Consider the following 23,236-nt stretch of genomic DNA (forward strand, 5'->3'; position numbering starts at 1 on the left):
ATAACTTGACTCTATATGTATGAGTGCACATTTATCTACCCACAATCAATATACTGACAGAGTCAACCATTTGGATTCTTTGAATCAAGTAGGAGAGAAGGGTAAATGGGTATGTATGAGATGTTGAAAAAATTAAAATTAACTACAGGAATGTGTAAAGGAAGTGACGCGTCTACGCTAAGACAGAAGCTTAAAATATTAGGTGGTTAGGAGTTTCACCAAATAACCAATCACCATCTCGTGGTTGATCTACAACATGGAGAGAAGAGTTGAGGAAGATTTGAGGAAGATAGTGCAGAGGGAGGACTCGCACCTTATAATATTGTGAATATACATCGTAGGGGGAGTTGGATTAAGCAGATCCACATAATTGATTAAAAAGAACAAAGCACAATATTTGTTCTACAAACAGCAGATGAGAACAGTCATCAGATCGGCTCAACTGCTTCGCGCCTGTTACCATCTTTCTTGCTTGTCATTCACTGTATAAAAAGGCCTTTGTGATTTCGATATTTTTATCTTTTTTTTCATTCAAACCTTCAACTTTATCCACTGTTTTTTTTTCTGACATTTCCACACTTTCCATATTATTATCCAACTATCAAAATCTTCAACATGGGAATCGTAGGACTATGGCCGCTTTTAGAGGAGAAAGGATACGATCCAATTTTCATCAGCCGCTCGAATATTGCTTCTCGTTTGCTTGCACTTGATCTGAATAAGCAAAGAGTTGACGTCCAGGCAGTTTTCTTCATCACCATTTGCTCTGCCTAGACCTCACACTTGCGCGACACGGCCCATACCATCCTAGAACGGAGGATCTCGGGATTGCTTGTAAAGCAAGCTTCGTCCTTTATCTCGATGGGGAATCCTGCCTAGAAAGCAGGCAACTAATGACAAAAGACAAGAGTTGTGCGCGAAAGCTTTGGCTCAAGCGACCAAGTTCATCGGGCAGTTCGAAGTGAGGGTCAAAAGGAAGCAAGCTACCCGAAAAGCCCTCTTCAAGAGCATAGACAAGAATCTCTTGGGGGCCTTTCATTGGAGGGAAGAAGACAAGGCTGCGTTTGCCACTTACGTGGATTCGAATGGTTGGACCGTCGTTCGTTCCCTAACTGAGCCGGAATTGCAGATCGCAAGAAAATGCCAAGAAGGTGACATCGTCGTCACGACAGACAGTGATCTGCTTGCATACAAGAGTGTTAAGACCATTTGGAGGACAATTTCGAGCTATAACATCCTTGAATATGATTTGGATGATATACTCAAGCATCTCGAGCCCTCCAGAGCACAGCTCACGGCCTTGGGGGTTGTCACGCGAAACGAATAGCATGACAACCCATCGTTGACATGCAAGGCTAATCTGAGCACCCTGAAAGGGCTCGATGGCACACTTGGTAATTATTAATCTGTATAGTCTCTTTTCTTTATCTACATTTATGATAGTGTGATATACTAATTTTTTTTTTTTTTTTTTTTTTTTAAAAAAAAAAGGATCTGTACGTCATCTTGTCAATCTGTATAAACAGGATAGCAGTATCATGCGTCGAAATAAGGGTGTGCGCACCTATGCAGTCCCACTGAAGGTGTTCGCGGGCAGGTCGCAACTCCATCAACAGTCCCGTTCCAAGAGTCTCAATGATATGACCAAGAACTGGTTAGTCTGCTTGATCGATTCCAGAAACTTCGTGCCATGTTCGAAAAGAACAAGGAGCTTCGTCAGCAAAGGGTTAAGGCCAGTGCTGGAGCGGGCTCAGCTGGCTCTGGGGACCATCAATCCAGGTTCCGGGGCCATCCCAAGCAAGCTTACAACCGTTTCCAGGCTACGGAGCCCCGAACACAGCGACCACGGTATTCGTTCAAGACGCGCGAGCGTATTATCAAGCACGCGTCGCCAGAATAGATGAAGAAGTATACATGGAAAAAGTGGAAAGTGGAACCTCCTCCTTTGCCCTCTGCCCCTAAGCCCAAAAAAAAAAAAAAAAGAAAATCGCAAAATTGACTTCTGTCGAGAGGATCGATAGCATGAAAAAGAAAGACCTTGTTAGGAAGATGCAGTTCGAACACCCTTAGGTGGCACTGACAGCCGGTTCTCTAAACGCCAACGTCAGTCGTACACTTGAAGGGCAAAGCGTTGGAGTGAAGCTAGCGTACTAGAGCAAGTTCGTCACGTTGTGGGCCTCGCTGCAATAATAAAAAGGACGGGCCAGCAACTGCTTGGGCAGTATATACAGTTCTCCAAAAAAGTGTTAGCATGTTTGTCAGTTTTTAAGTTTTTCTCTGTTATCTCTTCCATTTCGCCTGAATATAATCTGATATATCACCCGGGCCCGTGACTAATCTAAGCCGCAACTAAGCGTTGCTCCTAACACTTTTTTGAAAGCACCCCCATAAAACTATATTTCCTCCTCAATAGTCTATGTAACCTCCCTTGTTGCCGTAGAGGTTCCTTATCCTCCTGGTCATGCTTTCATACAGCCCTTGGACCTCTTCTACATCAATATTGGACTATATGTCTTAGAAGCGGTCCCATAGTTCTTCGAGTGATTTCGGCGCTGTTGGATAGCCTTCTAGTTCTCTCTTGACATGCGCCCAGATGTTTTCTATTACGTTGAAATCAGAAGAATTTGCAGGCCATTTCAGCACTTTCATCTTGGCTTCTTCATATATCTCATCGCGGTGTGGGCCGTGTGGACCCTAGCGTTGTCTTGTTGAAATATACTTAGCTGGATCTATGTTATACCAGTCCCATGATCGGAATACATAGTCTTTTAGGACAACGAGGTATGCTACTGAGTCTAGCCCTCCTTGGAGCCAGCTTGCATCGCCTAGGCCATAAAAGGTCACACAACCCCAGATCATAATCTTGCCGCCGCCACCTTGCTTTTTCTTTTGGACCTGGTGTGCCAATATTCGCTTGCTTCTGGGTCTCTTGAAGCAATATTGCCTTCCAAGGGGCCCTATCCTGCTGATAATGACCTCATCAGAGAACATCACGTTATCCAGTCTTCGACGGACCAGTTCAAGTGCTCTTTTGCGAACTGGTACCGCGCGGCAATTTGATCCGCAGTGAGATCATGCTTCTTTCGCTTCACATATTCTTTCAAGCTCCCCTGTGCAAGGTAATCTCAGCCGCTCTCTGTATGAACCTATACCCCCTGTGTCGATTTGAGGGAGTGCTGTCCGTTCCTTAAGGTTAAATGTTTTCCTATGTCAAAATAACGAGCTAGTAAGGTCTTTGTTCTCTTGGTAACATTCGAAGGACGACCTCTTTTGGAGCGTGAAATACTTGCTTTGTCCCTTTGAGCGATTTTGGATGCGGAAAAAGTAGAGATATGGAGAGCACGGGACACTTCGCGGACGGATTTCCCTTGTCTCAGCATGGTCATCGCATCCTTGACTGTCTGAGATGATAATGTCTTCATGCTCAGTTAAAGGCTATATGGTGAGAGGTAGGAGCCTTAACAGTTGTGTGGTATGTTTGATGATGAATATAGCTTTGGAATAGCTCTTATAGAGCGGATGAGGATAGCATTTATATTTTTTCGAAAAAGTGCTATAATGGACTTGTCAACTTTCTAGAGCCTTCCAGCCATAACAATAAATCAGCGAGACCTAGAATTTTCTGGAAGACTACATATAATACCCGAGAATATACGGTAGTAACATAGCCTCAGTAAAATGGCAAGGTATGAAGATATTGAGGGGAAACCAAAAATTACTGAAACATGCTAACAGTTTTTTGGAGGACTGTAGAAGCAGTTACCTCGGGTCCTGTGGCCGATGCGGATCGAGAAATCTTGGACTGTATCTGCCCTCGCATTTCGGTATAAGAAGCTACGACGTTTGCCGGCGAAGAAGCTCAAGAGGAGGACGCTTCAGAAGAATTTCAAGACGTTGGCGAGGATGGTGGCGAAACACCACGGCTCGGCCAGGTCGGATTTATAGCAATGTTCCTGCGCTACTTGTACAGCAGAACGTTCAGCCAAAAGACCGCAAATGGTCGATTGCTGAGCAAGTTTACCCAGAAGTTGAATGCCCTTAATTTGACCCCTGACAGCCCAATCTATACCAGCACAGTCGATTAGAGGCCGCTCTCGAGCATGCCTTTAGTTTGGTCAGCACCCAGTCAACTTTGCTCCGAAATCAAAAGGCCTTTTCGGCATGGTTGCGTTGAGCTTCAAAGAAAGTAAAGATGCTTCAAACGTTAAAGGCTTGCACATATTGCCAACTTCCTACACCCTACTAAGCTAGTCTGTATACAATATTTATATAGACCAAGGTCCTTAGAAACAAGGGTATCCTTCCCCTTTTGTCATTGGTTGACATCGATGAGGGCAGAAGTGCTATTGAAAACTTTATACGATTGAACAGTATCACGAGAAGTGGCCGTACCATAATGCCACTTAGTCGACTTAGAGATGGCTTCATAACTATCTCAGAGGAGGCCCTTTTAGCTCCTGTGGCACAAGCAGGGTTTGATGGAGTATATCGTAAAGAAACTGCGATATCCGCACTAACCGATATCGCCGCTTTGTTCGGAGGATGAGGCACCAGGGACATTGGCCACGGTGCTGATATCAGATATTGGAAGGAATGGGCCAAACCATGGTCGCAGAGGGTTCAGGCACAAGGCGTGGTTGATGAACATGGGAGAAATGAAAACGCACTGATATCAGTTTTCAAGCGAGGACTTCGACCCAAAAGTTTACAACGAAAGTGGATACGTGCTACGCGGCAGTATTCGGATCGACGGTCACACACTTCAGTTGCTGGCGTTCAAAATGAAGGAGTTTAACTGCGTCAAGTACAGGAGGCTTGCTAGTAAATGGCTACCAAATGGCATCACGAGCACAGTAGGCGGTACAGACTATTACCTCACTGAGGTCCGAAACGTCGTCAAGACTATACAGGACGTGGTCGACCTTTGGGGATGCGATGCCAACCGGATCAAGATCCTAGGCCTGGACCTTGGCCAAGCATACGTCGTTGGTCGTTGGTGCATGTGCGTTGTTGCCAGAAGAGTACGACCTTGTAAAGCGAGAGAAGAATCGACATAAGAGGGAAAAGATGAAGCAAAAGAGTAAAAAGAGGAACAGGAGAAGGAAGAAGAAGATGAACAAGAGGATGAAACATAAAAAAAAGGCAGGGCAAAAAAGAAGAGGAAGAATAGGAGGCCCAAGAAGAGTAAAAAGCACAAAGGGAAAGGAAGGAAGAGAGAGAGAGGGCCACCGAGAGCGACTGTCATGGGTTCTATCTTGAAAGAATGACGTCCATTGACAAGGCCATACTTCGCCTATACCTTCTAGACAACTTCCATATACATTTCTAGATATTTCTACGATTATCTTTCATTACAGTATAAATGTAGGAAACCCTAGATAGGAAGAAGAGTCAACTCTTGTCAATAAAAAATTTCCACTCACCTAGTTTAATGAAGTCTCCCAAAACTCTTACAGCGACGCTGAAAAGGGCGGAGGGAAGCGTAGGGGAGTCGAGACCAAGTCTAAGGCTGCCACCAAGAAAGACAAAGAAAAGGCGAGGATGAAGGAGAGCGGAACCAAAAACACCGCTAAGGAGGACAAAGGGAAGCGTAGGAAGATGGAGACTGGGGAGACAACAATGACCACTCTATCTTTAGCCTGTGGATGAGAATGGACAGTATCTCTGGATGTAACGAAAGGCGCCACCAGCGACAAGCACAAGCACAGGCGCAGAGTCGAGTTTAGGTCAGAGCACAACGTCGGGCCGTGGCATCTTTGTATCATAGCAAAAGGCGGATCAAAGAGGGGGGTGCAAGAAGTTGGTTAAATAGTTAGATAGCCATTTGTGTTTGCAAGCACACTAATTTAGATGCAGCGCGGTTGCCTAATTACCCCCTCGGTGACGTAATAGGGTCAAGATTGTGCTGCACTTGCTCACAATACGCTAAAAAACCAGCAACCACGCCCACTCTCATCGCCGCAGCGTGGAAACTTTTTTTTGTTTCTCTTTCTTTCTCCTACCCGCTCTCTTCTCATTTTCGCTCTCTAATTACAAGTTTTCTCTCATTATTCATTAACGGAACACTAAAAAATGGGTCTTGTTGACGAATTCCGCTCAGGAAACTTTTCTCTCTATGGGCAATGGCAAGTTGACAAACCCCTGAATCGTATTAAATGAATTCTGTCGTGTAAAAGGTCATTTTAACAACGGTTTCAACTCAAGGACATTGTCAGCGTGAACTTTATGTACATAGTCGCATCTCCTGATGAGAGGAAGGGGGCTAGCAAATTTAGGTTTGTAAATACCACTGAGTCTCTTTATAATACCTTTACTAACCGTTGGCACGCCACTTCATTTGATACTCTAGGTTTGGCCTCTTCTCAATCGTTTGTAAGCTGAACAAGCATAGCTAACCACAATTGATAAAAGGATATTTTACATTAATCTCAATAGAATAGAACTAATCTATCACAACTATCTGCTCTCCAATAGCGCTCATTCTTTTCAGCTTTTTAAGTTTCCACATCCTATGGTCCATCTTGGGATGGTAAGTCATATGTAATGAGTGGGGAGTGGCCAAATTTGTCCCTAAATGTTTGTTTTTCTCTGATTGAAACCACATCTTGTTCACATCACTATTGGCAACCAGGATCATGGCCTTCCTACTTGTCTTCATTGAAATCCCTTTTTGTCTTAAGGTGAGAGAGCAAAATTTTGTTTAACTATGATTGCTGTTGCACTTCAGATTGAATAAAAGTGGGACTGATACCTTTTATTTTTTTAACATATCCTTTTACCTTAGTGCTGTCCCACTAGTGCCAAGTTGTAGGTCATTCAGTGATAAATGGACACGTTTGGAATACTTGATAACTGTGGAGTTAAAAACCCACTTGTAACATCTTTTTTTGTTTCTGTCTTCTTGTTGATGTAGTGACAATTTCTTGACTCAATTCCAGAACTCGTACTTTCGAGCAGCAGGCTATGTTGTGTAAGTGGAGTTGACGTTTCAACGAGAGCCTTGGTTTAAGTTACACCAACATGTAAACTTGCTTTGTGATCATCTTTTATTCATGTTCCTATCATTCAGATTTGCTATTATCATGTGGCTCGCTTTCGGCATTGGTGGACGTACTCTTCAGATCGTCTCTGCGCTGCTCTTGACTGGTGGAGCTGTCTCTTATACTATTGCCGCTCTCCGCCATCAAACTCCCGCCTCTAGCACCATTACAGGAGGCACCGGTGTGTCCACCATCGTATAGGATTTCCTTAGAGTAAACAAACAAATAATATTACTTCTTATCCAGTGGTGCTCACTAATGTCTCCATCGCTGCTCTGGGATGCTAGACGTATGTTTGTAAAAGTAAAAATAAAAACATCAGCTTTTGACAGAATAGAGATAACACAGCAAAAGATACCTGCATGCTGTGATCATATTGTTGGTGCCCTTTAGCGTGTCTGGCCTGTAAAATCATGCTCCAAGATATCAATTTGCTGTATTAAGGGGCTCGACACTATTAAATATTCTCTCGCTGGCCAGGATTTGATTTCCACCCTTTCACTTGAAACTTTTTATACAAGTAAGTCTGTTTGTATAAAAGATATTGATGGATGGAGGCACATCCCATGCATCCATCGCCCTTGCTCTGCTACATCCCATCCATCCATCCATCCATCCGTTGATTCTATCCATCAATCCACACCCATTTCTGTGTTCTGCTTGTCAGAATCATCCTCTCAAGTTACAACTACTCTAAAAGTTTGACTTTATGGTAGTTGGCAACTGACCAACTTAGTCTGTTCAAAGTCTTGTAACCCCACTTAATATCCAGGATTTCTGAACTTGCACGAAGAGGGTAGACACTCTCTGCTGACGCTGACGACGGCAGCAATTGTCAGTGTTTTTCGTTGCCCCGCGCAGGCGATTCTTTTTTTTTTTTTTTTTTTTTTTTTAACTGCGGCTTTGCTCTCAGCTTCATTGAATTTCTTTAGTCTTCTATAACCTTCGAGCATATACTCTTATTGAAAAACTAGACAACATTTTCTAACATGATTTTTTCTCTTTCACTAGAATGGGAAAAGAGAAGACTCACGTTAACGTCGTCGTTATTGGACACGTCGATTCTGGCAAGTCCACCACCACAGGTCATTTGATCTACAAGTGCGGTGGTATCGACAAGCGTACCATTGAGAAGTTCGAGAAGGAAGCCGCCGAGCTTGGAAAGGGTTCCTTCAAGTACGCCTGGGTTCTTGACAAGCTCAAGGCTGAGCGTGAGCGTGGTATTACCATCGATATTGCCCTCTGGAAGTTCGAGACCCCCAAATACTACGTTACCGTCATTGACGCTCCCGGACATCGTGACTTCATCAAGAACATGATTACTGGTACCTCTCAGGCTGACTGCGCCATTCTCATTATTGCCGCTGGTACCGGTGAGTTCGAGGCTGGTATTTCCAAGGAAGGTCAGACCCGTGAGCACGCTCTCCTTGCCTTCACCCTTGGTGTCAAGCAGCTTATTGTTGCCATCAACAAGATGGACTCCACCAAATGGAACAAGGAGCGTTTCGAGGAAATCGTCAAGGAAGTCTCTACCTTCGTCAAGAAGGTCGGTTACAACCCCAAGGCTGTTGCCTTCGTCCCCATTTCTGGCTGGCACGGAGACAACATGTTGGAGGAGTCCGTCAACATGCCCTGGTACAAGGGATGGGTCAAGGAGACCAAGGGTGGTGAAGTCAAGGGTAGGACTCTTTTGGACGCTATCGATGCCATTGAGCCTCCAGCTCGCCCTACCGATAAGCCTCTTCGTCTTCCTCTTCAGGATGTCTACAAGATCGGTGGTATCGGAACAGTCCCAGTCGGTCGTGTTGAGACCGGTATCATTAAGGCCGGTATGGTTGTCACCTTCGCTCCCACCAATGTCACCACTGAAGTCAAGTCCGTCGAAATGCACCACGAAGTCCTTACTGAGGGTATTCCCGGTGATAACGTCGGATTCAACGTCAAGAACGTCTCTGTCAAGGATATTCGCCGTGGTAACGTCTGCTCTGACTCCAAGAACGACCCCGCCAAGGAGGCTGCTTCCTTCAACGCTCAGGTTATCGTCTTGAACCACCCTGGTCAGATCTCGAACGGATATGCTCCCGTTTTGGACTGCCACACTGCCCACATTGCTTGCAAGTTCTCCGAGATTCTTGAGAAGATTGATCGCCGTACCGGTAAGGCCACTGAGGAGTTCCCCAAGTTCATCAAGTCTGGTGATGCTGCCATCGTCAAGATGGTTCCCTCTAAGCCTCTCTGTGTTGAGACTTTCCAGGAGTACCCTCCTCTTGGACGTTTCGCCGTCCGTGATATGCGTCAGACCGTCGCTGTCGGTGTCATCAAGTCTGTTGAGAAGACTGATGGTAAGGGTGGCAAGGTTACCAAGGCTGCTCAGAAGGCTGGCGGCAAGAAGTAAATTGCGTCAAAGTATTACTTCAGTGTTCCATATGAAAATCATCTCCAAAAGAGTAACTTTTGTTTCAATAAATCTGTTTTTTTAAAGTGAATTTTGCTCCTACGGAGTCTATTGAAGGATGTTTCAATTTTCAGGTACTTTCAGGCACTGATGATATTCTATAAATGCAAATTTGCGGTCTATTCCGCGGTTCTTATGAGGTTTGCAACTATGGAATATCCCACAACCTTCTTTTAGCTCTGGAAATGTTTTGTTTGTCATGAACCTCAGAACTATATTTTTTTACAGAGAGCGCTTCTTGCTTTAGCAAGCCCTCTATCTAACGCGATAGATCACTGAAATCCTTTTATCCACTAAAAGACTGTTCTGACCATGTTCTGACCAGTATTGTGGTCACGATCGCACTGAAAGCCTTTTTTTATCATGCCGTGGACGTACAATTTGGGCAAATGACAGATCGACCTTTTTGTCTCATGCAACAAAATATTTATCGAGGTCCTGATCCGTCAACACGACTGACATAATTCCCTTGCCCGCGGCCAACGTATAGAAGTTATTCAATGCAGAAAAATATCGAAATACGTTGCTTGGTTTTTTCGGGTCGAGGTAAACTTTGTAGTCTTCATCCACATCTTTCCTACCCTTGAAATTACCATCGCCGATGACAACCATGGGCCTTCTCTTATTGACTTTCACTTCTCAACATTTACCCTTTGCTCATCTAGCTTCAGCCTTCTCTCCTTGTTCCTTTCTATATCTTCAATTCTTGACTATGGCAAGCCATAAAATGATCTTGAACGTTCTTCAAGGAAGATAACGGAGATTGGATGGTCTTTGTAGGATTGTCTGGGGATCTTTTATTGCTAGCCCTTTAGCTTGTCGCGGTCTATGGGAGGGCTTTTCTTATATGTCAATGATGCTTATCATACTCTCAACCTTCTCAAATTGTTTGAGCTTCATTTGGTGTCTTAATATCATGGTCTGTCATTGGCCGTTCCAACTGTGATAACTTTTGGAATATGGCAGATTTTGTATCAGCGCTTGAGGCAGGAGGATGTCTACAATGACAGCAGTTGAGTTGCTCTAAATGCCGGGGTTGATGGCAAGGACGACATGGCTAGATTGGTCCGGAAACTCTTGTGACAGATATCTCTCACCAGGAATTAGGGTTTGAAGGGACTTCAGTTCGGACTTTATGGAATAGTCAGGAGGACTTGTTTGGGATGTGGATGGAGTATCTTGATTCTTTTTATTGTACTATGTTGGGTTGTGGGGTCGGGACACTGGCATTGCTTCCATGTACCATAATTATGGCTTCGTGTAGGTGATCAGAAGTCAATGGTCAGTTGTTTTCTGCTAGTAGGAAGCATAGGAACTAGATCTGACCTGCCTATGAGTTGATGAAAGCTAAATATGCAAATTTGCGTGTTTTATGGCCCAAGGGAAAATGGAGTTTTTGCTACGTGAGTATTAAGTTATGCAATGATTTCGTTAGAGCGTAAACTAATAACATACCCTATTCTTAAGATCGGAAACGAATGCCCGAATGTAGCATCTGACCATGTCTGCAAGGATTTGAGAATAGGCTGGAACCTCACATTGCGCGTAGTCTTTAATCTGTCCTTATAATATCTGATTTTTTTGTTTGTGGCAAGTCTGAACGATGCAGCTACTTGTTCATCCTATTCAACACCCAGATCCCAGGCATTACTTGTTTCGCTTTCGGTCCCGGTGTAGAGCCTTTTTACATAAACCGAGAAAAACGAGTTATTATCTTCCTCAATATCTTAAACTTCTTTTGCTACGAATTGATATCCGATTCTAGCATGACAGATGGATGATCGAACATGACAGTGGTTGAATGTCACCATGGCTCCACATACTATCAATCCGTATTGAGTTTCGTCATTCCATGGATGGTAATTTGATAAGCTCCTCGACACAAGTTCCATCGGTGTAGTTGTTATTTAGTCCACCTTGGAGACATGAAGTCTGCCTCTATTAAAAATAACAATCTTAAAATTCTTATTTACCACGTTTGCGACTATATTTTCAAGGATCCTTTTGTGCCCCTTCTTGCTTCCGGTGTTCCCAGCACTCTGGCCTCCCACATCTTGCTGTTGACTTAATATTCCAGAAGCACTATTTCGCAAAACCTTCTTTGTACTCGTTATTTGAACCACCCTTCCGCTTTTTTCGGTTTCCCTTGATCAACAATCTTTTGTATCTTGTTTGTACCATCTTCATCTGAAATTAGTTCTTCGCTTCTTCGTACTAGAAATCGGTACAGGTTTTTGAATTAGTTCTGGAGCATTATAATCCCTTGTCACAAACTTGTTGTCAGAAGTCCAAAAGCTAAATTACGGATAAGAACACAATATCTGTTTTTTCAAGAAGTGGGGATACACCTACGACTCCCATTTAAATGGGAGTAAGCGTTGTAATTGTGCTAAGGGTAAATTTATGAAGGAGTGGATTAAAAAGAATTAGTTTCTTCCACAGCATTTTTGATTTCGTATGTATCAAGACATACTAACATTACGTCCTTGGATTCTTCCGAGCACCACTACTTAATGTAATCACACCTGATCTGTGCCAAGTTACTCGTTTTTTGATGTATCCTCAAATTGAAAATGATTTTATGGATCGTCTCTTTACTAGAAATATGATATTTCTTTGGCTATGGCTCTCGGATTTTCTCGTGGAGGCAGTCAATTGTGACAGCAGCGCCACTAAGGTTCTTGACGGCGACATCTTGGCGAAGGTCTGAAGTAAATAGCCTCAATCAATGAGCTGTGTCGAGAATGTTTGCCTCGCAAATCTTCCGAACATTGCCTGCATATGCGTCCCTGATGGTGTGTGGACTTACACCCGAATAAACAGTTCTCCTCAGGGCTGAATCTCTAGTCGAGACGACTTCTGCCTGAGGCTTTTTCAAGCTTACGTAGCTCGAGGCAATGAGGGGTTGCTCTCCTTCGCTAAGGTGTGAGTTTTTTGCCTTTCACATTTGCCTACATGGAGCTTTATTGCTAGATTTGGGAGGCACGCAAGCGTTTTTCCGACTCGGCTTGAAGGCTTTGATTGTCTTCCTCTGCTAACTCTCCATCCTTCCGATTTTGTACTTCCGGTCGTGTATTTCCTTCTCTTATGCTCCTATCCCTTGGTCATTGTCTTCAATCGCCTCCTTTAATTTACTTATTTCCTTCTCTACTGCCTCCATTTCTGGCCAGCACCTATCTCTTTAAGAGCGTTCTTCCTTGGGCAATCCGTTGTCTTTTGCTCTATCAAGATAGCTGACCTCGAGCCTATAGCCATGTAAATCTTCCATCGAACCAAGGTATCTTGTGGCCCTCTTCTGGCGATTTGCAATTACGGTTGAGAAAGATAAAAACAAAAAAAATAAAATAAAAAAAAAAAAAAAAAAAAAAAAAAAGTTGAAGCGAAGTTATTTTCTTGTCAAAGACTATGGCTTGAGTCGCCCCATCATCAGTAAGAGGTGACTAATAGAATCATAAGGATATAATTTAGAGCGTCAGGGTAATTCTCACTTTGGCTGTATTTGTGACTACTGTGATCTTTTGTTCTTAAATTTTGGTAAAGGAAACACGTTTAGTCCCATAAATTATTTCTTCGAAATTCATAGACTATATAATAGAACAAATAGTGCACTAGCTGTTGTAGTCGCTTATGCGCTACATATTCTAAAAATGGAACGATACAGAGAAGATTAGCATGGCCCCTGCACAAGGATGACACGTATATCTTGAGTGGATAGCCCTTCGGGGCAAATTATTTTTTGGATTAATCTATTTGGCAGCCTAGGCTCGTTCCCATCCCTCTTCACTTTATAAAGGTGACAGGAAATTCCATTTCCTTTTTGAGTCACCTAAAGTGAAGGGGCTGGGAACGAGCCTAGATTAATCCAATTACCAAATATGATCAGTTTTGAAAACTCTCTTTGGCAGCCCAGCTGCCAAATAGCACCCTCATAAAAAAAAGTTTTTGCACGATCCCGTACACACCTTATTTACACTGCTCCTCCCGTGGAAATAAAAAAAAAAAACTATAACGGAGTGTTTCTTTATGGACATGTTGATACCTTGGTGCTATAAGCAAAGTCACTCATTTCAAGTCCAATTGTCGTCGCTCCATCCGAAGCCGCTAACAGGCATCGAAGCGCAACTTATTCATATGGGTTTTACTCTTTCTGACAAACACTAATATTTGTAATTACATGATGAGTGCAACAAGACGTAGTGTGTGGCCAATTAACCTTTTCAAATTAGTTTTGCAAAACATTATTTGGCAGCCCAGCTGCCATCTAAGTGTGTGAAGTAAGCTGGCTGCCCCCAAAAATAGGCTGCCAAATAGATTAATCCTTGCTGAATAGTATCCCTTTTCCAAGATGAGTTCGTAAATGGATGCACGGGCTCGTGCAAATATGTTCTGATAGCCTAGCTGTCGAAGAACACCCACATGGTTTGCTTGGCAATCTACCTAGTGTTATTTGGCCTCTATTTCTTGTTTTATTTATAAAAACTCCCGTATCTCGTTTACTGAGGACAATCTTGTGTTGATGAGAAGCACAGGGGCTTCTGTTGAACTTGTTGACATCCAACAAAGAAAGGTTCACCAAGCTTTTTGATCGCGATGGCCAGCTACGATCCAATGACAGTAATGCTACCAAGTGGATCCGTATCTTGATAGTGAGCCAGTACATGAAGAAAGAAAAGCAAGAATGAGAGAGAAAAGGGGGGAGGGGGATATATATGGTCCCGGCTCTCGTATAATAAGCCTAAGTCGTTATATTATTCAACTTGGCCAGCTAAAAAGGATTGAGCAAAAAAGTCAGGGTCCAAAGACAGCAGTGTTCAGCGCTCCGCTCTTTCCGCTTTCTTTGCGGACCGTATGAAGCCCCAGGTTGTAATGAGCCTGCTCTTCATTAGATAGTGATACTATCGAGTTTGTAAATCGAATTCTCATCTCCATATTTTCTTCTATGATCATGTGCTGTGAAAAACTACAAGACTTCATAATTATTGACAGGAGAATAGAGGACGAGAACGAACAAAGACTAGCATCTGTGAGACAAAACTTCAGATGGGAAAACAGGTCTGCCAAGTAGACATCCTTGAATAGCGATATCTTCTTTGAAAAACTTTGAGATACTGTACTCGTAGTTACTTTGATACTTGTGATGTATACGCTCAATTCAGGGCCTGGTAGAATGAATATAAGCAGTGTATCGTACTGATGTACTAAGCATACCAACATGAGTTTTCTTTTTTTTCTGAAATAGAGAAATGAAAATGTTGACATGATAGTAAAAAACTATATCCGTCTCATGTATATCACTGCAAGGAATATCTTGCCTCAAACGAAGATGCTCACCATACAATGGACCACTTCATTTCGTAGATCACCTGTAAGAGAAAAATACAGCTTTGGTTGTTTCCGTGTTTCACATGTTTATTGTCGTTCACACTTTCTGAACATGGATGTCAACGTTGTTATATGGATACTCCACAAACCATAACAGTTGCCATCTCTTCCAATACCACAAGAGTGTTAACATTCTGAACATTTCCTGTTGAACAAGAGGAGGCCCAAGTCAAAAGATTCGTGTTATGGGGATGACAACTTGATGATCTTAGAGCCATAAAGGCCCCCATTTCAAAAACAATCAGCGCCGAGAATCTAGAACTATTGAAAAAGAGCATATGCCAACAATCTTCTGTTAAAGAACTGCATGAAGATCGTACCCATTATGGCCAATAAAAGATCGTACCCATTATGGCCAATAAAAGATCTAAAATAATAAATTTACTTTTTCTCATGACACCACACTGGGCGGAAAGTCATTTCAGCAGAAGAGGGATTGGTGGTGTTTTAACTCCGTCGTAGGCGAAGGTTTGCCTTTCTTGTATGTCCTCTCATCAAAGACGCCTCTCTTCGGGTATAATAATATTCATCTAAGAGATGCCTCGTTCACAAGATAAAAGAAAACAAGAACAAACATCAGGCACCAAAAGCAGAAGTCTGCAAGAAATGAGGCCTGAATCAAGAACACTTCATTATAGTAGAAACATTAAATCTCTATTTATGATACCATTAATTATACGGTAGCGGCAGGTCTTGTTTACATCCTCATTGTTATAAAGATAATAGTAGTAAAAAGATATGAAAGAATAATTAGTGCAAGTGCTGGATTGCTCCCATGAAGCAACATGTAAATCAGGTATCAATCAAATAATAATAGCACATTCACAGATATAATTATACTCTTGCCTTTTTTTCACGAGTGTTCGAAAGCGAGAGTGTCCAAATGTTCTGGAGACGCGCCTTTGATACAGGGTCGGACATCCAATGGTGTAGTCTTTCTTGCTTTTTTGTCCTGTCCCGCACTTTATTAGCCTTTTCTGCTACTTCTCTTCTTCGTTAGTACTTTCGTTTACTTTTTCTTTGCATTTCGTTATTTGGTGTTTTCTTTTCTTACTTTTACTTTCATTGACTTCTTGGTACTTACCTTACTTACCTGAGACTGTCCACCCTACCACCCTATACAGTCCCTTACCCTTGAGGAAGAAAAAAATATATATAAAAAAAACTTCTTTCCGGTATTCGCTTTCTTTCCTGTATTTTCATTTGCTTTCACTTCCTTGCTATACTTCCGTTTGTTTTTCTTTCTACTTTCTTGCCATGCTTTCGTTTGTATTCCTTTAACACTTGTTATCTTTTGACTCATTCTCCTTTGCTGGTACACTTTCTTGTTATCCTATGATGGGTTCACTTTCTTATTATCCTTTGAAGGTTTACTTTCTTATTATCCTTTGATGCTTTACTTACTGGTTATCCTTTGATGCTTCACTATCTTGTACTTTCATTTACTTCTTGATAATTGCCTTGTTTACTTGAGACTGTCCACCCTACCACCCTATACAGTCCCTTACCCTTGAAGAAAAAAAAATATAAAGAAAAAAACTTCTTTCCGGTATTTGCTTTCTTTCCTGTATTTTCATTTGCTTTCACTTGTTTTTCTTTCTACTTGTCATGCTTTCGTTTGTGTTCCTTTAACACTTATTATATTTTTTCCTTTACTGGTTCTCTCTCTTGTTATCCTTTGATGGTTTACTTTCTTGCTATCCTTTGCTAGTTCGTTTCCTTGTTATTCTTTGCTGGTTCACTTTCTTGCTATCCTTTGCTGGTTCACTTTCTTGCTATCCTTTGCCGGTCTACTTTCTTGCTATCCTTTGATACTTCCTTTTTTATTATTCTTTGCTGCTTCACTTTCTTGCTGCGCTTTGATGGTTCATTTCCTTGTTATCCTCTGATGATTCATTTCCCTGTTATCCTTTGGTGCTTCACTTGTTATTCTTTGCTGGTTCATTTCCTGTTATCTTTTGATGGTTACTTTTTGTTATCCTTTGGTGCTTCACTCTCTTGTTAGCCTTTGATGGTTCACTTCCTTTTTACGCTTCCATATTTTATCCTTCAGTGCCTCACTTGATTGCTACGCTTTCATTTCTTTCTTCCATGCTTGACTTTCCTGTTATGCTTTCATCTCTTTTTCGGTACTTCACTTTTGTTATTCTTTTCTATGTTATCCTGGGCGCATCTCTTTCGTGTTATGTTCTATTACGCTTTCCTTCATTGCTTCGCTTTCTTGTTATTTTTTCATTTGCTTTTCTCGACACTTCACCTTTTTACTATCTATTCTTTGTTTTTCTTCCCTGCTTCACTTCCTTGTTATGCTTTCTTTCTTGCTGCTTCACTTCCTTGTTATGCTTTCTTTTTTGCTGCTTCACTTCCTCATTTGTTTTCCTTGGCTCGTCACTTTTTAAATATACTTTCATGTGCTTCTCTTCGACGCTTCACTTTCGAGTTATCCTTTCCTTTGTTTCCCTTCGATGCTTCGCTTTCTTACGTTGTTTTCATTTGTTTTCTCCCTTTTCTTATTATAGCTTCCTTTTCTTATTGTAGCTTCCTTTGTTTCTCTTTGTGTGTGCGTGTATGTGTGTGTTTGGTTTTCCTTGTTATACTTTCGTTTGTTTCCCTTCTGTGCTTCTCTTTCTTATTATGCTTTCATTTGTGCCTCCATTTCTTTTTTGTTTTCTTTTTTTTTCTTTTCTTTTCTTCAGTGCTTCCCGTCCTTGCCATATCTTACATTTTTTTCCCTTTTGCTTTTCTTTCTTATCATATTTTCATTTATAGGTGTCGACATTTCTTACATATATTTTTGTTTGTTCTTTTCCCTCGCTTTACTTCTTTGCTATGCTTCCGTTTGTTCTTTCTCGACTTTCCCTTCCCCTTTCTTTCTCTCTCTTTTTTTTTTCTTATTTGCTTTCGCTTACTCTTCCTATGTGCTTCTCTTCCTTAGTTTATTTTCATTCGCTCTTTCTCGGTGTTCCTTTCTCTTTCTTATTTCTCTTTCTTTTGTTGGTTGCTTGCCGCTTCCCTTCCTTACCTTACTTTCTCTTACCTCGTTTCCTCGCTGTTTACCGCTCTTGGGGGTTATTTTGCCTTTGGTATAGTACGGAGACAAAAAGTATGTAGTTTAGTATAAAGTAGTGACGGCAAGAAAAGGCAACGCTCGCGTCTGAGCGAGAGTTGGTGATGACATAAAGAGGCACAGGGAGAGACAGAAGAAGTGTGTGCGTGTGTGCTTGTGTGTGAATGTATTTGACAAAGGACTGCGATCGAGACTTACTTTTCAAGAGGTGGGGAGGTGGAGAGGTGGAGAGATAAAGAGGTGGAGAAGTGAAGAGGCGGAGAAGTGAAGAGGGAAAAAAAAGGAAAAAAAAAAAAAAAAAAAGAAAGAAAGAGCGAGCTTAAAATGAGAGAAAAGCGTCATTCTCCCAATCTCACTCGTCGCCACCATTTCTCCTTATCTTTGTTGAAAGCGGACATAATTATCCGAATATGGCAATAGTCAGTTGCTTTAAAAGCAAAAGCATCTTCCGTCCACAGGGAGGGTTGATGTCATTACATTGTCACATGAAGCAAAAGGAATAATGTACGTGAAGGTAGGGAAAGCATTGAAAGAGGGATAAATAATTTTAATGCGAAGAATTAGATACAATAGTAATGAAGGTGTTGAATCAAAAGTATTGAAGACCCTGAAGGCCCTGCAGAGCTTGGATATAATATTTTCCTCGACACACACGTTACATACTTTTTACGTGCTGCTTGTTGTTGCTCGCTAAACAAGATGGTCATAACAAAAAATAAGGCAGGCTTACCTTTGGGACATGGGTCAGAAAGGTGATGGGCTCCATGAAAAGCATCTACCAGATACTGTAGCAGACCTGAACACACTCTATTACTTTCAATCAGAAACTAGAAGGCACTAGAGTCTATGACAAGCCTTGATCCTTGTCTATTATACTTTTAGAAGCGATAAAAGAGAGAGAAGAGCGAAATGTAATGAAAAGCGTGGCTACTCCCAAAGATGCATGAAAAATTAATGCATCTTTCTCTATCAATTTTTTTTTGTTTCTTAAGAAAATGCGATCGCAAAAAAGCATATGATGTGTAAGTCTGGAGTCAAAAGTCGTGGTGTGAGTAGTGTCTACTCATAGTCATTAAGTTTAATACTTTCGATGCTTTTTGGTTCGTTCTTCTCAGTGTCGTATCGCTTTCGCTTATTACGTCAACAAATGCGAAAGATGTCGCAACGAAAGGCAACGGGATCGCTTCCGGGCTGTCCAAGCCGACAGTTTTCCATCCACCCTTTCTTTGAATTTCACGCTGTTTCAAAATGGCGTCCAATCACTTTCATTTTGCCTATATTCGGATAATTATGTCCGCTTTCAACAAAGATAAGGAGAAATGGTGGCGACGAGTGAGATTGGGAGAATGACGCTTTTCTCTCATTTTAAGCTCGCTCTTTCTTTCTTTTTTTTTTTTTTTTTTTTCCTTTTTTTTCCCTCTTCACTTCTCCGCCTCTTCACTTCTCCACCTCTTTATCTCTCCACCTCTCCACCTCCCCACCTCTTGAAAAGTAAGTCTCGATCGCAGTCCTTTGTCAAATACATTCACACACAAGCACACACGCACACACTTCTTCTGTCTCTCCCTGTGCCTCTTTATGTCATCACCAACTCTCGCTCAGACGCGAGCGTTGCCTTTTCTTGCCGTCACTACTTTATACTAAACTACATACTTTTTGTCTCCGTACTATACCAAAGGCAAAATAACCCCCAAGAGCGGTAAACAGCGAGGAAACGAGGTAAGAGAAAGTAAGGTAAGGAAGGGAAGCGGCAAGCAACCAACAAAAGAAAGAGAAATAAGAAAGAGAAAGGAACACCGAGAAAGAGCGAATGAAAATAAACTAAGGAAGAGAAGCACATAGGAAGAGTAAGCGAAAGCAAATAAGAAAAAAAAAAGAGAGAGAAAGAAAGGGGAAGGGAAAGTCGAGAAAGAACAAACGGAAGCATAGCAAAGAAGTAAAGCGAGGGAAAAGAACAAACAAAAATATATGTAAGAAATGTCGACACCTATAAATGAAAATATGATAAGAAAGAAAAGCAAAAGGGAAAAAAATGTAAGATATGGCAAGGACGGGAAGCACTGAAGAAAAGAAAAGAAAAAAAAAGAAAACAAAAAAGAAATGGAGGCACAAATGAAAGCATAATAAGAAAGAGAAGCACAGAAGGGAAACAAACGAAAGTATAACAAGGAAAACCAAACACACACATACACGCACACACAAAGAGAAACAAAGGAAGCTACAATAAGAAAAGGAAGCTATAATAAGAAAAGGGAGAAAACAAATGAAAACAACGTAAGAAAGCGAAGCATCGAAGGGAAACAAAGGAAAGGATAACTCGAAAGTGAAGCGTCGAAGAGAAGCACATGAAAGTATATTTAAAAAGTGACGAGCCAAGGAAAACAAATGAGGAAGTGAAGCAGCAAAAAAGAAAGCATAACAAGGAAGTGAAGCAGCAAGAAAGAAAGCATAACAAGGAAGTGAAGCAGGGAAGAAAAACAAAGAATAGATAGTAAAAAGGTGAAGTGTCGAGAAAAGCAAATGAAAAAATAACAAGAAAGCGAAGCAATGAAGGAAAGCGTAATAGAACATAACACGAAAGAGATGCGCCCAGGATAACATAGAAAAGAATAACAAAAGTGAAGTACCGAAAAAGAGATGAAAGCATAACAGGAAAGTCAAGCATGGAAGAAAGAAATGAAAGCGTAGCAATCAAGTGAGGCACTGAAGGATAAAATATGGAAGCGTAAAAAGGAAGTGAACCATCAAAGGCTAACAAGAGAGTGAAGCACCAAAGGATAACAAAAAGTAACCATCAAAAGATAACAGGAAATGAACCAGCAAAGAATAACAAGTGAAGCACCAAAGGATAACAGGGAAATGAATCATCAGAGGATAACAAGGAAATGAACCATCAAAGCGCAGCAAGAAAGTGAAGCAGCAAAGAATAATAAAAAAGGAAGTATCAAAGGATAGCAAGAAAGTAGACCGGCAAAGGATAGCAAGAAAGTGAACCAGCAAAGGATAGCAAGAAAGTGAACCAGCAAAGAATAACAAGGAAACGAACTAGCAAAGGATAGCAAGAAAGTAAACCATCAAAGGATAACAAGAGAGAGAACCAGTAAAGGAAAAAATATAATAAGTGTTAAAGGAACACAAACGAAAGCATGACAAGTAGAAAGAAAAACAAGTGAAAGCAAATGAAAATACAGGAAAGAAAGCAAATACCGGAAAGAAGTTTTTTTCTTTATATTTTTTTTTCTTCAAGGGTAAGGGACTGTATAGGGTGGTAGGGTGGACAGTCTCAAGTAAACAAGGCAATTATCAAGAAGTAAATGAAAGTACAAGATAGTGAAGCATCAAAGGATAACCAGTAAGTAAAGCATCAAAGGATAATAAGAAAGTAAACCTTCAAAGGATAATAAGAAAGTGAACCCATCATAGGATAACAAGAAAGTGTACCAGCAAAGGAGAATGAGTCAAAAGATAACAAGTGTTAAAGGAATACAAACGAAAGCATGGCAAGAAAGTAGAAAGAAAAACAAACGGAAGTATAGCAAGGAAGTGAAAGCAAATGAAAATACAGGAAAGAAAGCGAATACCGGAAAGAAGTTTTTTTTATATATATTTTTTTCTTCCTCAAGGGTAAGGGACTGTATAGGGTGGTAGGGTGGACAGTCTCAGGTAAGTAAGGTAAGTACCAAGAAGTCAATGAAAGTAAAAGTAAGAAAAGAAAACACCAAATAACGAAATGCAAAGAAAAAGTAAACGAAAGTACTAACGAAGAAGAGAAGTAGCAGAAAAGGCTAATAAAGTGCGGGACAGGACAAAAAAGCAAGAAAGACTACACCATTGGATGTCCGACCCTGTATCAAAGGCGCGTCTCCAGAACATTTGGACACTCTCGCTTTCGAACACTCGTGAAAAAAAGGCAAGAGTATAATTATATCTGTGAATGTGCTATTATTATTTGATTGATACCTGATTTACATGTTGCTTCATGGGAGCAATCCAGCACTTGCACTAATTATTCTTTCATATCTTTTTACTACTATTATCTTTATAACAATGAGGATGTAAACAAGACCTGCCGCTACCGTATAATTAATGGTATCATAAATAGAGATTTAATGTTTCTACTATAATGAAGTGTTCTTGATTCAGGCCTCATTTCTTGCAGACTTCTGCTTTTGGTGCCTGATGTTTGTTCTTGTTTTCTTTTATCTTGTGAACGAGGCATCTCTTAGATGAATATTATTATACCCGAAGAGAGGCGTCTTTGATGAGAGGACATACAAGAAAGGCAAACCTTCGCCTACGACGGAGTTAAAACACCACCAATCCCTCTTCTGCTGAAATGACTTTCCGCCCAGTGTGGTGTCATGAGAAAAAGTAAATTTATTATTTTAGATCTTTTATTGGCCATAATGGGTACGATCTTTTATTGGCCATAATGGGTACGATCTTCATGCAGTTCTTTAACAGAAGATTGTTGGCATATGCTCTTTTTCAATAGTTCTAGATTCTCGGCGCTGATTGTTTTTGAAATGGGGGCCTTTATGGCTCTAAGATCATCAAGTTGTCATCCCCATAACACGAATCTTTTGACTTGGGCCTCCTCTTGTTCAACAGGAAATGTTCAGAATGTTAACACTCTTGTGGTATTGGAAGAGATGGCAACTGTTATGGTTTGTGGAGTATCCATATAACAACGTTGACATCCATGTTCAGAAAGTGTGAACGACAATAAACATGTGAAACACGGAAACAACCAAAGCTGTATTTTTCTCTTACAGGTGATCTACGAAATGAAGTGGTCCATTGTATGGTGAGCATCTTCGTTTGAGGCAAGATATTCCTTGCAGTGATATACATGAGACGGATATAGTTTTTTACTATCATGTCAACATTTTCATTTCTCTATTTCAGAAAAAAAAGAAAACTCATGTTGGTATGCTTAGTACATCAGTACGATACACTGCTTATATTCATTCTACCAGGCCCTGAATTGAGCGTATACATCACAAGTATCAAAGTAACTACGAGTACAGTATCTCAAAGTTTTTCAAAGAAGATATCGCTATTCAAGGATGTCTACTTGGCAGACCTGTTTTCCCATCTGAAGTTTTGTCTCACAGATGCTAGTCTTTGTTCGTTCTCGTCCTCTATTCTCCTGTCAATAATTATGAAGTCTTGTAGTTTTTCACAGCACATGATCATAGAAGAAAATATGGAGATGAGAATTCGATTTACAAACTCGATAGTATCACTATCTAATGAAGAGCAGGCTCATTACAACCTGGGGCTTCATAC

At 41.1% G+C, this 23,236-nt stretch overlaps 8 protein-coding genes across 8 annotated transcripts; 6 read left to right on the forward strand and 2 right to left on the reverse strand.

Moving 5' to 3' along the window:
* Positions 1-615: 615 nt before the first annotated feature.
* On the forward strand, positions 616-1,957 carry BCR41DRAFT_420389 (hypothetical protein; the record flags this gene model as incomplete). Its single annotated transcript, XM_022029892.1, has 5 exons — positions 616-624; positions 775-834; positions 944-1,309; positions 1,527-1,583; positions 1,679-1,957. The coding sequence occupies 5 exons, from the start codon at positions 616-618 to the stop codon at positions 1,898-1,900; spliced, it is 714 nt and encodes a 237-aa protein (XP_021883655.1). The 3' UTR covers positions 1,901-1,957.
* Positions 1,958-2,971: 1,014 nt separating this feature from the next.
* BCR41DRAFT_420390 (hypothetical protein) lies at positions 2,972-5,789 on the forward strand (the record flags this gene model as incomplete). Its single annotated transcript, XM_022029893.1, has 5 exons — positions 2,972-3,041; positions 3,832-4,076; positions 4,274-4,483; positions 4,677-5,021; positions 5,428-5,789. The coding sequence occupies 5 exons, from the start codon at positions 2,972-2,974 to the stop codon at positions 5,647-5,649; spliced, it is 1,092 nt and encodes a 363-aa protein (XP_021883656.1). The 3' UTR covers positions 5,650-5,789.
* Positions 5,790-5,963: 174 nt separating this feature from the next.
* BCR41DRAFT_349285 (hypothetical protein) lies at positions 5,964-7,372 on the forward strand. The gene is made up of 7 exons (XM_022023439.1): positions 5,964-6,125; positions 6,350-6,372; positions 6,475-6,529; positions 6,632-6,680; positions 6,785-6,807; positions 6,914-6,970; positions 7,070-7,372. Exons 1-7 carry the CDS (start codon positions 6,073-6,075, stop codon positions 7,239-7,241), a joined length of 432 nt encoding a protein of 143 aa, XP_021883657.1. The 5' UTR covers positions 5,964-6,072; the 3' UTR covers positions 7,242-7,372.
* Positions 7,373-8,052: 680 nt separating this feature from the next.
* On the forward strand, positions 8,053-9,435 carry BCR41DRAFT_368961 (translation elongation factor; the record flags this gene model as incomplete). The annotated part of the gene is made up of 1 exon (XM_022026421.1): positions 8,053-9,435. One exon carries the CDS (start codon positions 8,053-8,055, stop codon positions 9,433-9,435), a length of 1,383 nt encoding a protein of 460 aa, XP_021883658.1.
* Positions 9,436-16,846: 7,411 nt separating this feature from the next.
* Positions 16,847-17,359, forward strand: BCR41DRAFT_349296 (hypothetical protein; the record flags this gene model as incomplete). The annotated part of the gene is made up of 1 exon (XM_022023440.1): positions 16,847-17,359. A coding segment is annotated over exon 1 (297 nt), but the record flags the coding sequence as incomplete, so codon positions are not given.
* A 261-nt stretch (positions 17,360-17,620) lies between these two features.
* On the forward strand, positions 17,621-18,217 carry BCR41DRAFT_349297 (hypothetical protein). Its single transcript, XM_022023441.1, has 2 exons — positions 17,621-17,960; positions 18,124-18,217. The coding sequence occupies exons 1-2, from the start codon at positions 17,794-17,796 to the stop codon at positions 18,194-18,196; spliced, it is 240 nt and encodes a 79-aa protein (XP_021883660.1). The 5' UTR covers positions 17,621-17,793; the 3' UTR covers positions 18,197-18,217.
* Positions 18,218-19,362: 1,145 nt separating this feature from the next.
* Positions 19,363-20,010, reverse strand: BCR41DRAFT_349299 (hypothetical protein). Its single transcript, XM_022023442.1, has 2 exons — positions 19,623-20,010; positions 19,363-19,435 (listed from the first exon to the last, which is right to left on the reverse strand). The coding sequence occupies exons 1-2, from the start codon at positions 19,869-19,871 to the stop codon at positions 19,382-19,384; spliced, it is 303 nt and encodes a 100-aa protein (XP_021883661.1). The 5' UTR covers positions 19,872-20,010; the 3' UTR covers positions 19,363-19,381.
* A 45-nt stretch (positions 20,011-20,055) lies between these two features.
* On the reverse strand, positions 20,056-21,597 carry BCR41DRAFT_349303 (hypothetical protein; the record flags this gene model as incomplete). The annotated part of the gene is made up of 3 exons (XM_022023443.1): positions 20,056-20,181; positions 20,398-20,645; positions 21,310-21,597. Coding segments are annotated over 2 exons (267 nt in total), but the record flags the coding sequence as incomplete, so codon positions are not given.
* Positions 21,598-23,236: the final 1,639 nt, after the last annotated feature.

The sequence above is a fragment of the Lobosporangium transversale genome, assembly GCF_002105155.1.
Source record: "Lobosporangium transversale strain NRRL 3116 chromosome Unknown BCR41scaffold_9, whole genome shotgun sequence".
Classification (NCBI taxonomy): Eukaryota; Fungi; Mortierellomycota; class Mortierellomycetes; order Mortierellales; family Mortierellaceae; genus Lobosporangium; species Lobosporangium transversale.

Excerpts from the sequence above, each read along its gene's own strand:
- BCR41DRAFT_349299 (XM_022023442.1), bottom strand. The coding sequence starts at position 19,871 with ATGCTTCCGTTTGTTCTTTCTCGACTTTCCCTTCCCCTTTCTTTCTCT. Across the intron at positions 19,436-19,622 it reads GCTCTTGGGGGTTATTTTGC|TTTTCAAGAGGTGGGGAGGT; the intron begins CTTTGGTATAGT and ends ATCGAGACTTAC.
- BCR41DRAFT_349285 (XM_022023439.1), top strand. The coding sequence starts at position 6,073 with ATGGGTCTTGTTGACGAATTCCGCTCAGGAAACTTTTCTCTCTATGGG. Across the intron at positions 6,373-6,474 it reads TGGCCTCTTCTCAATCGTTT|CGCTCATTCTTTTCAGCTTT; the intron begins GTAAGCTGAACA and ends GCTCTCCAATAG. Across the intron at positions 6,530-6,631 it reads CTATGGTCCATCTTGGGATG|GATCATGGCCTTCCTACTTG; the intron begins GTAAGTCATATG and ends ATTGGCAACCAG.
- BCR41DRAFT_349297 (XM_022023441.1), top strand. The coding sequence starts at position 17,794 with ATGTGCTTCTCTTCCTTAGTTTATTTTCATTCGCTCTTTCTCGGTGTT. Across the intron at positions 17,961-18,123 it reads TGGGGGTTATTTTGCCTTTG|GACTGCGATCGAGACTTACT; the intron begins GTATAGTACGGA and ends TATTTGACAAAG.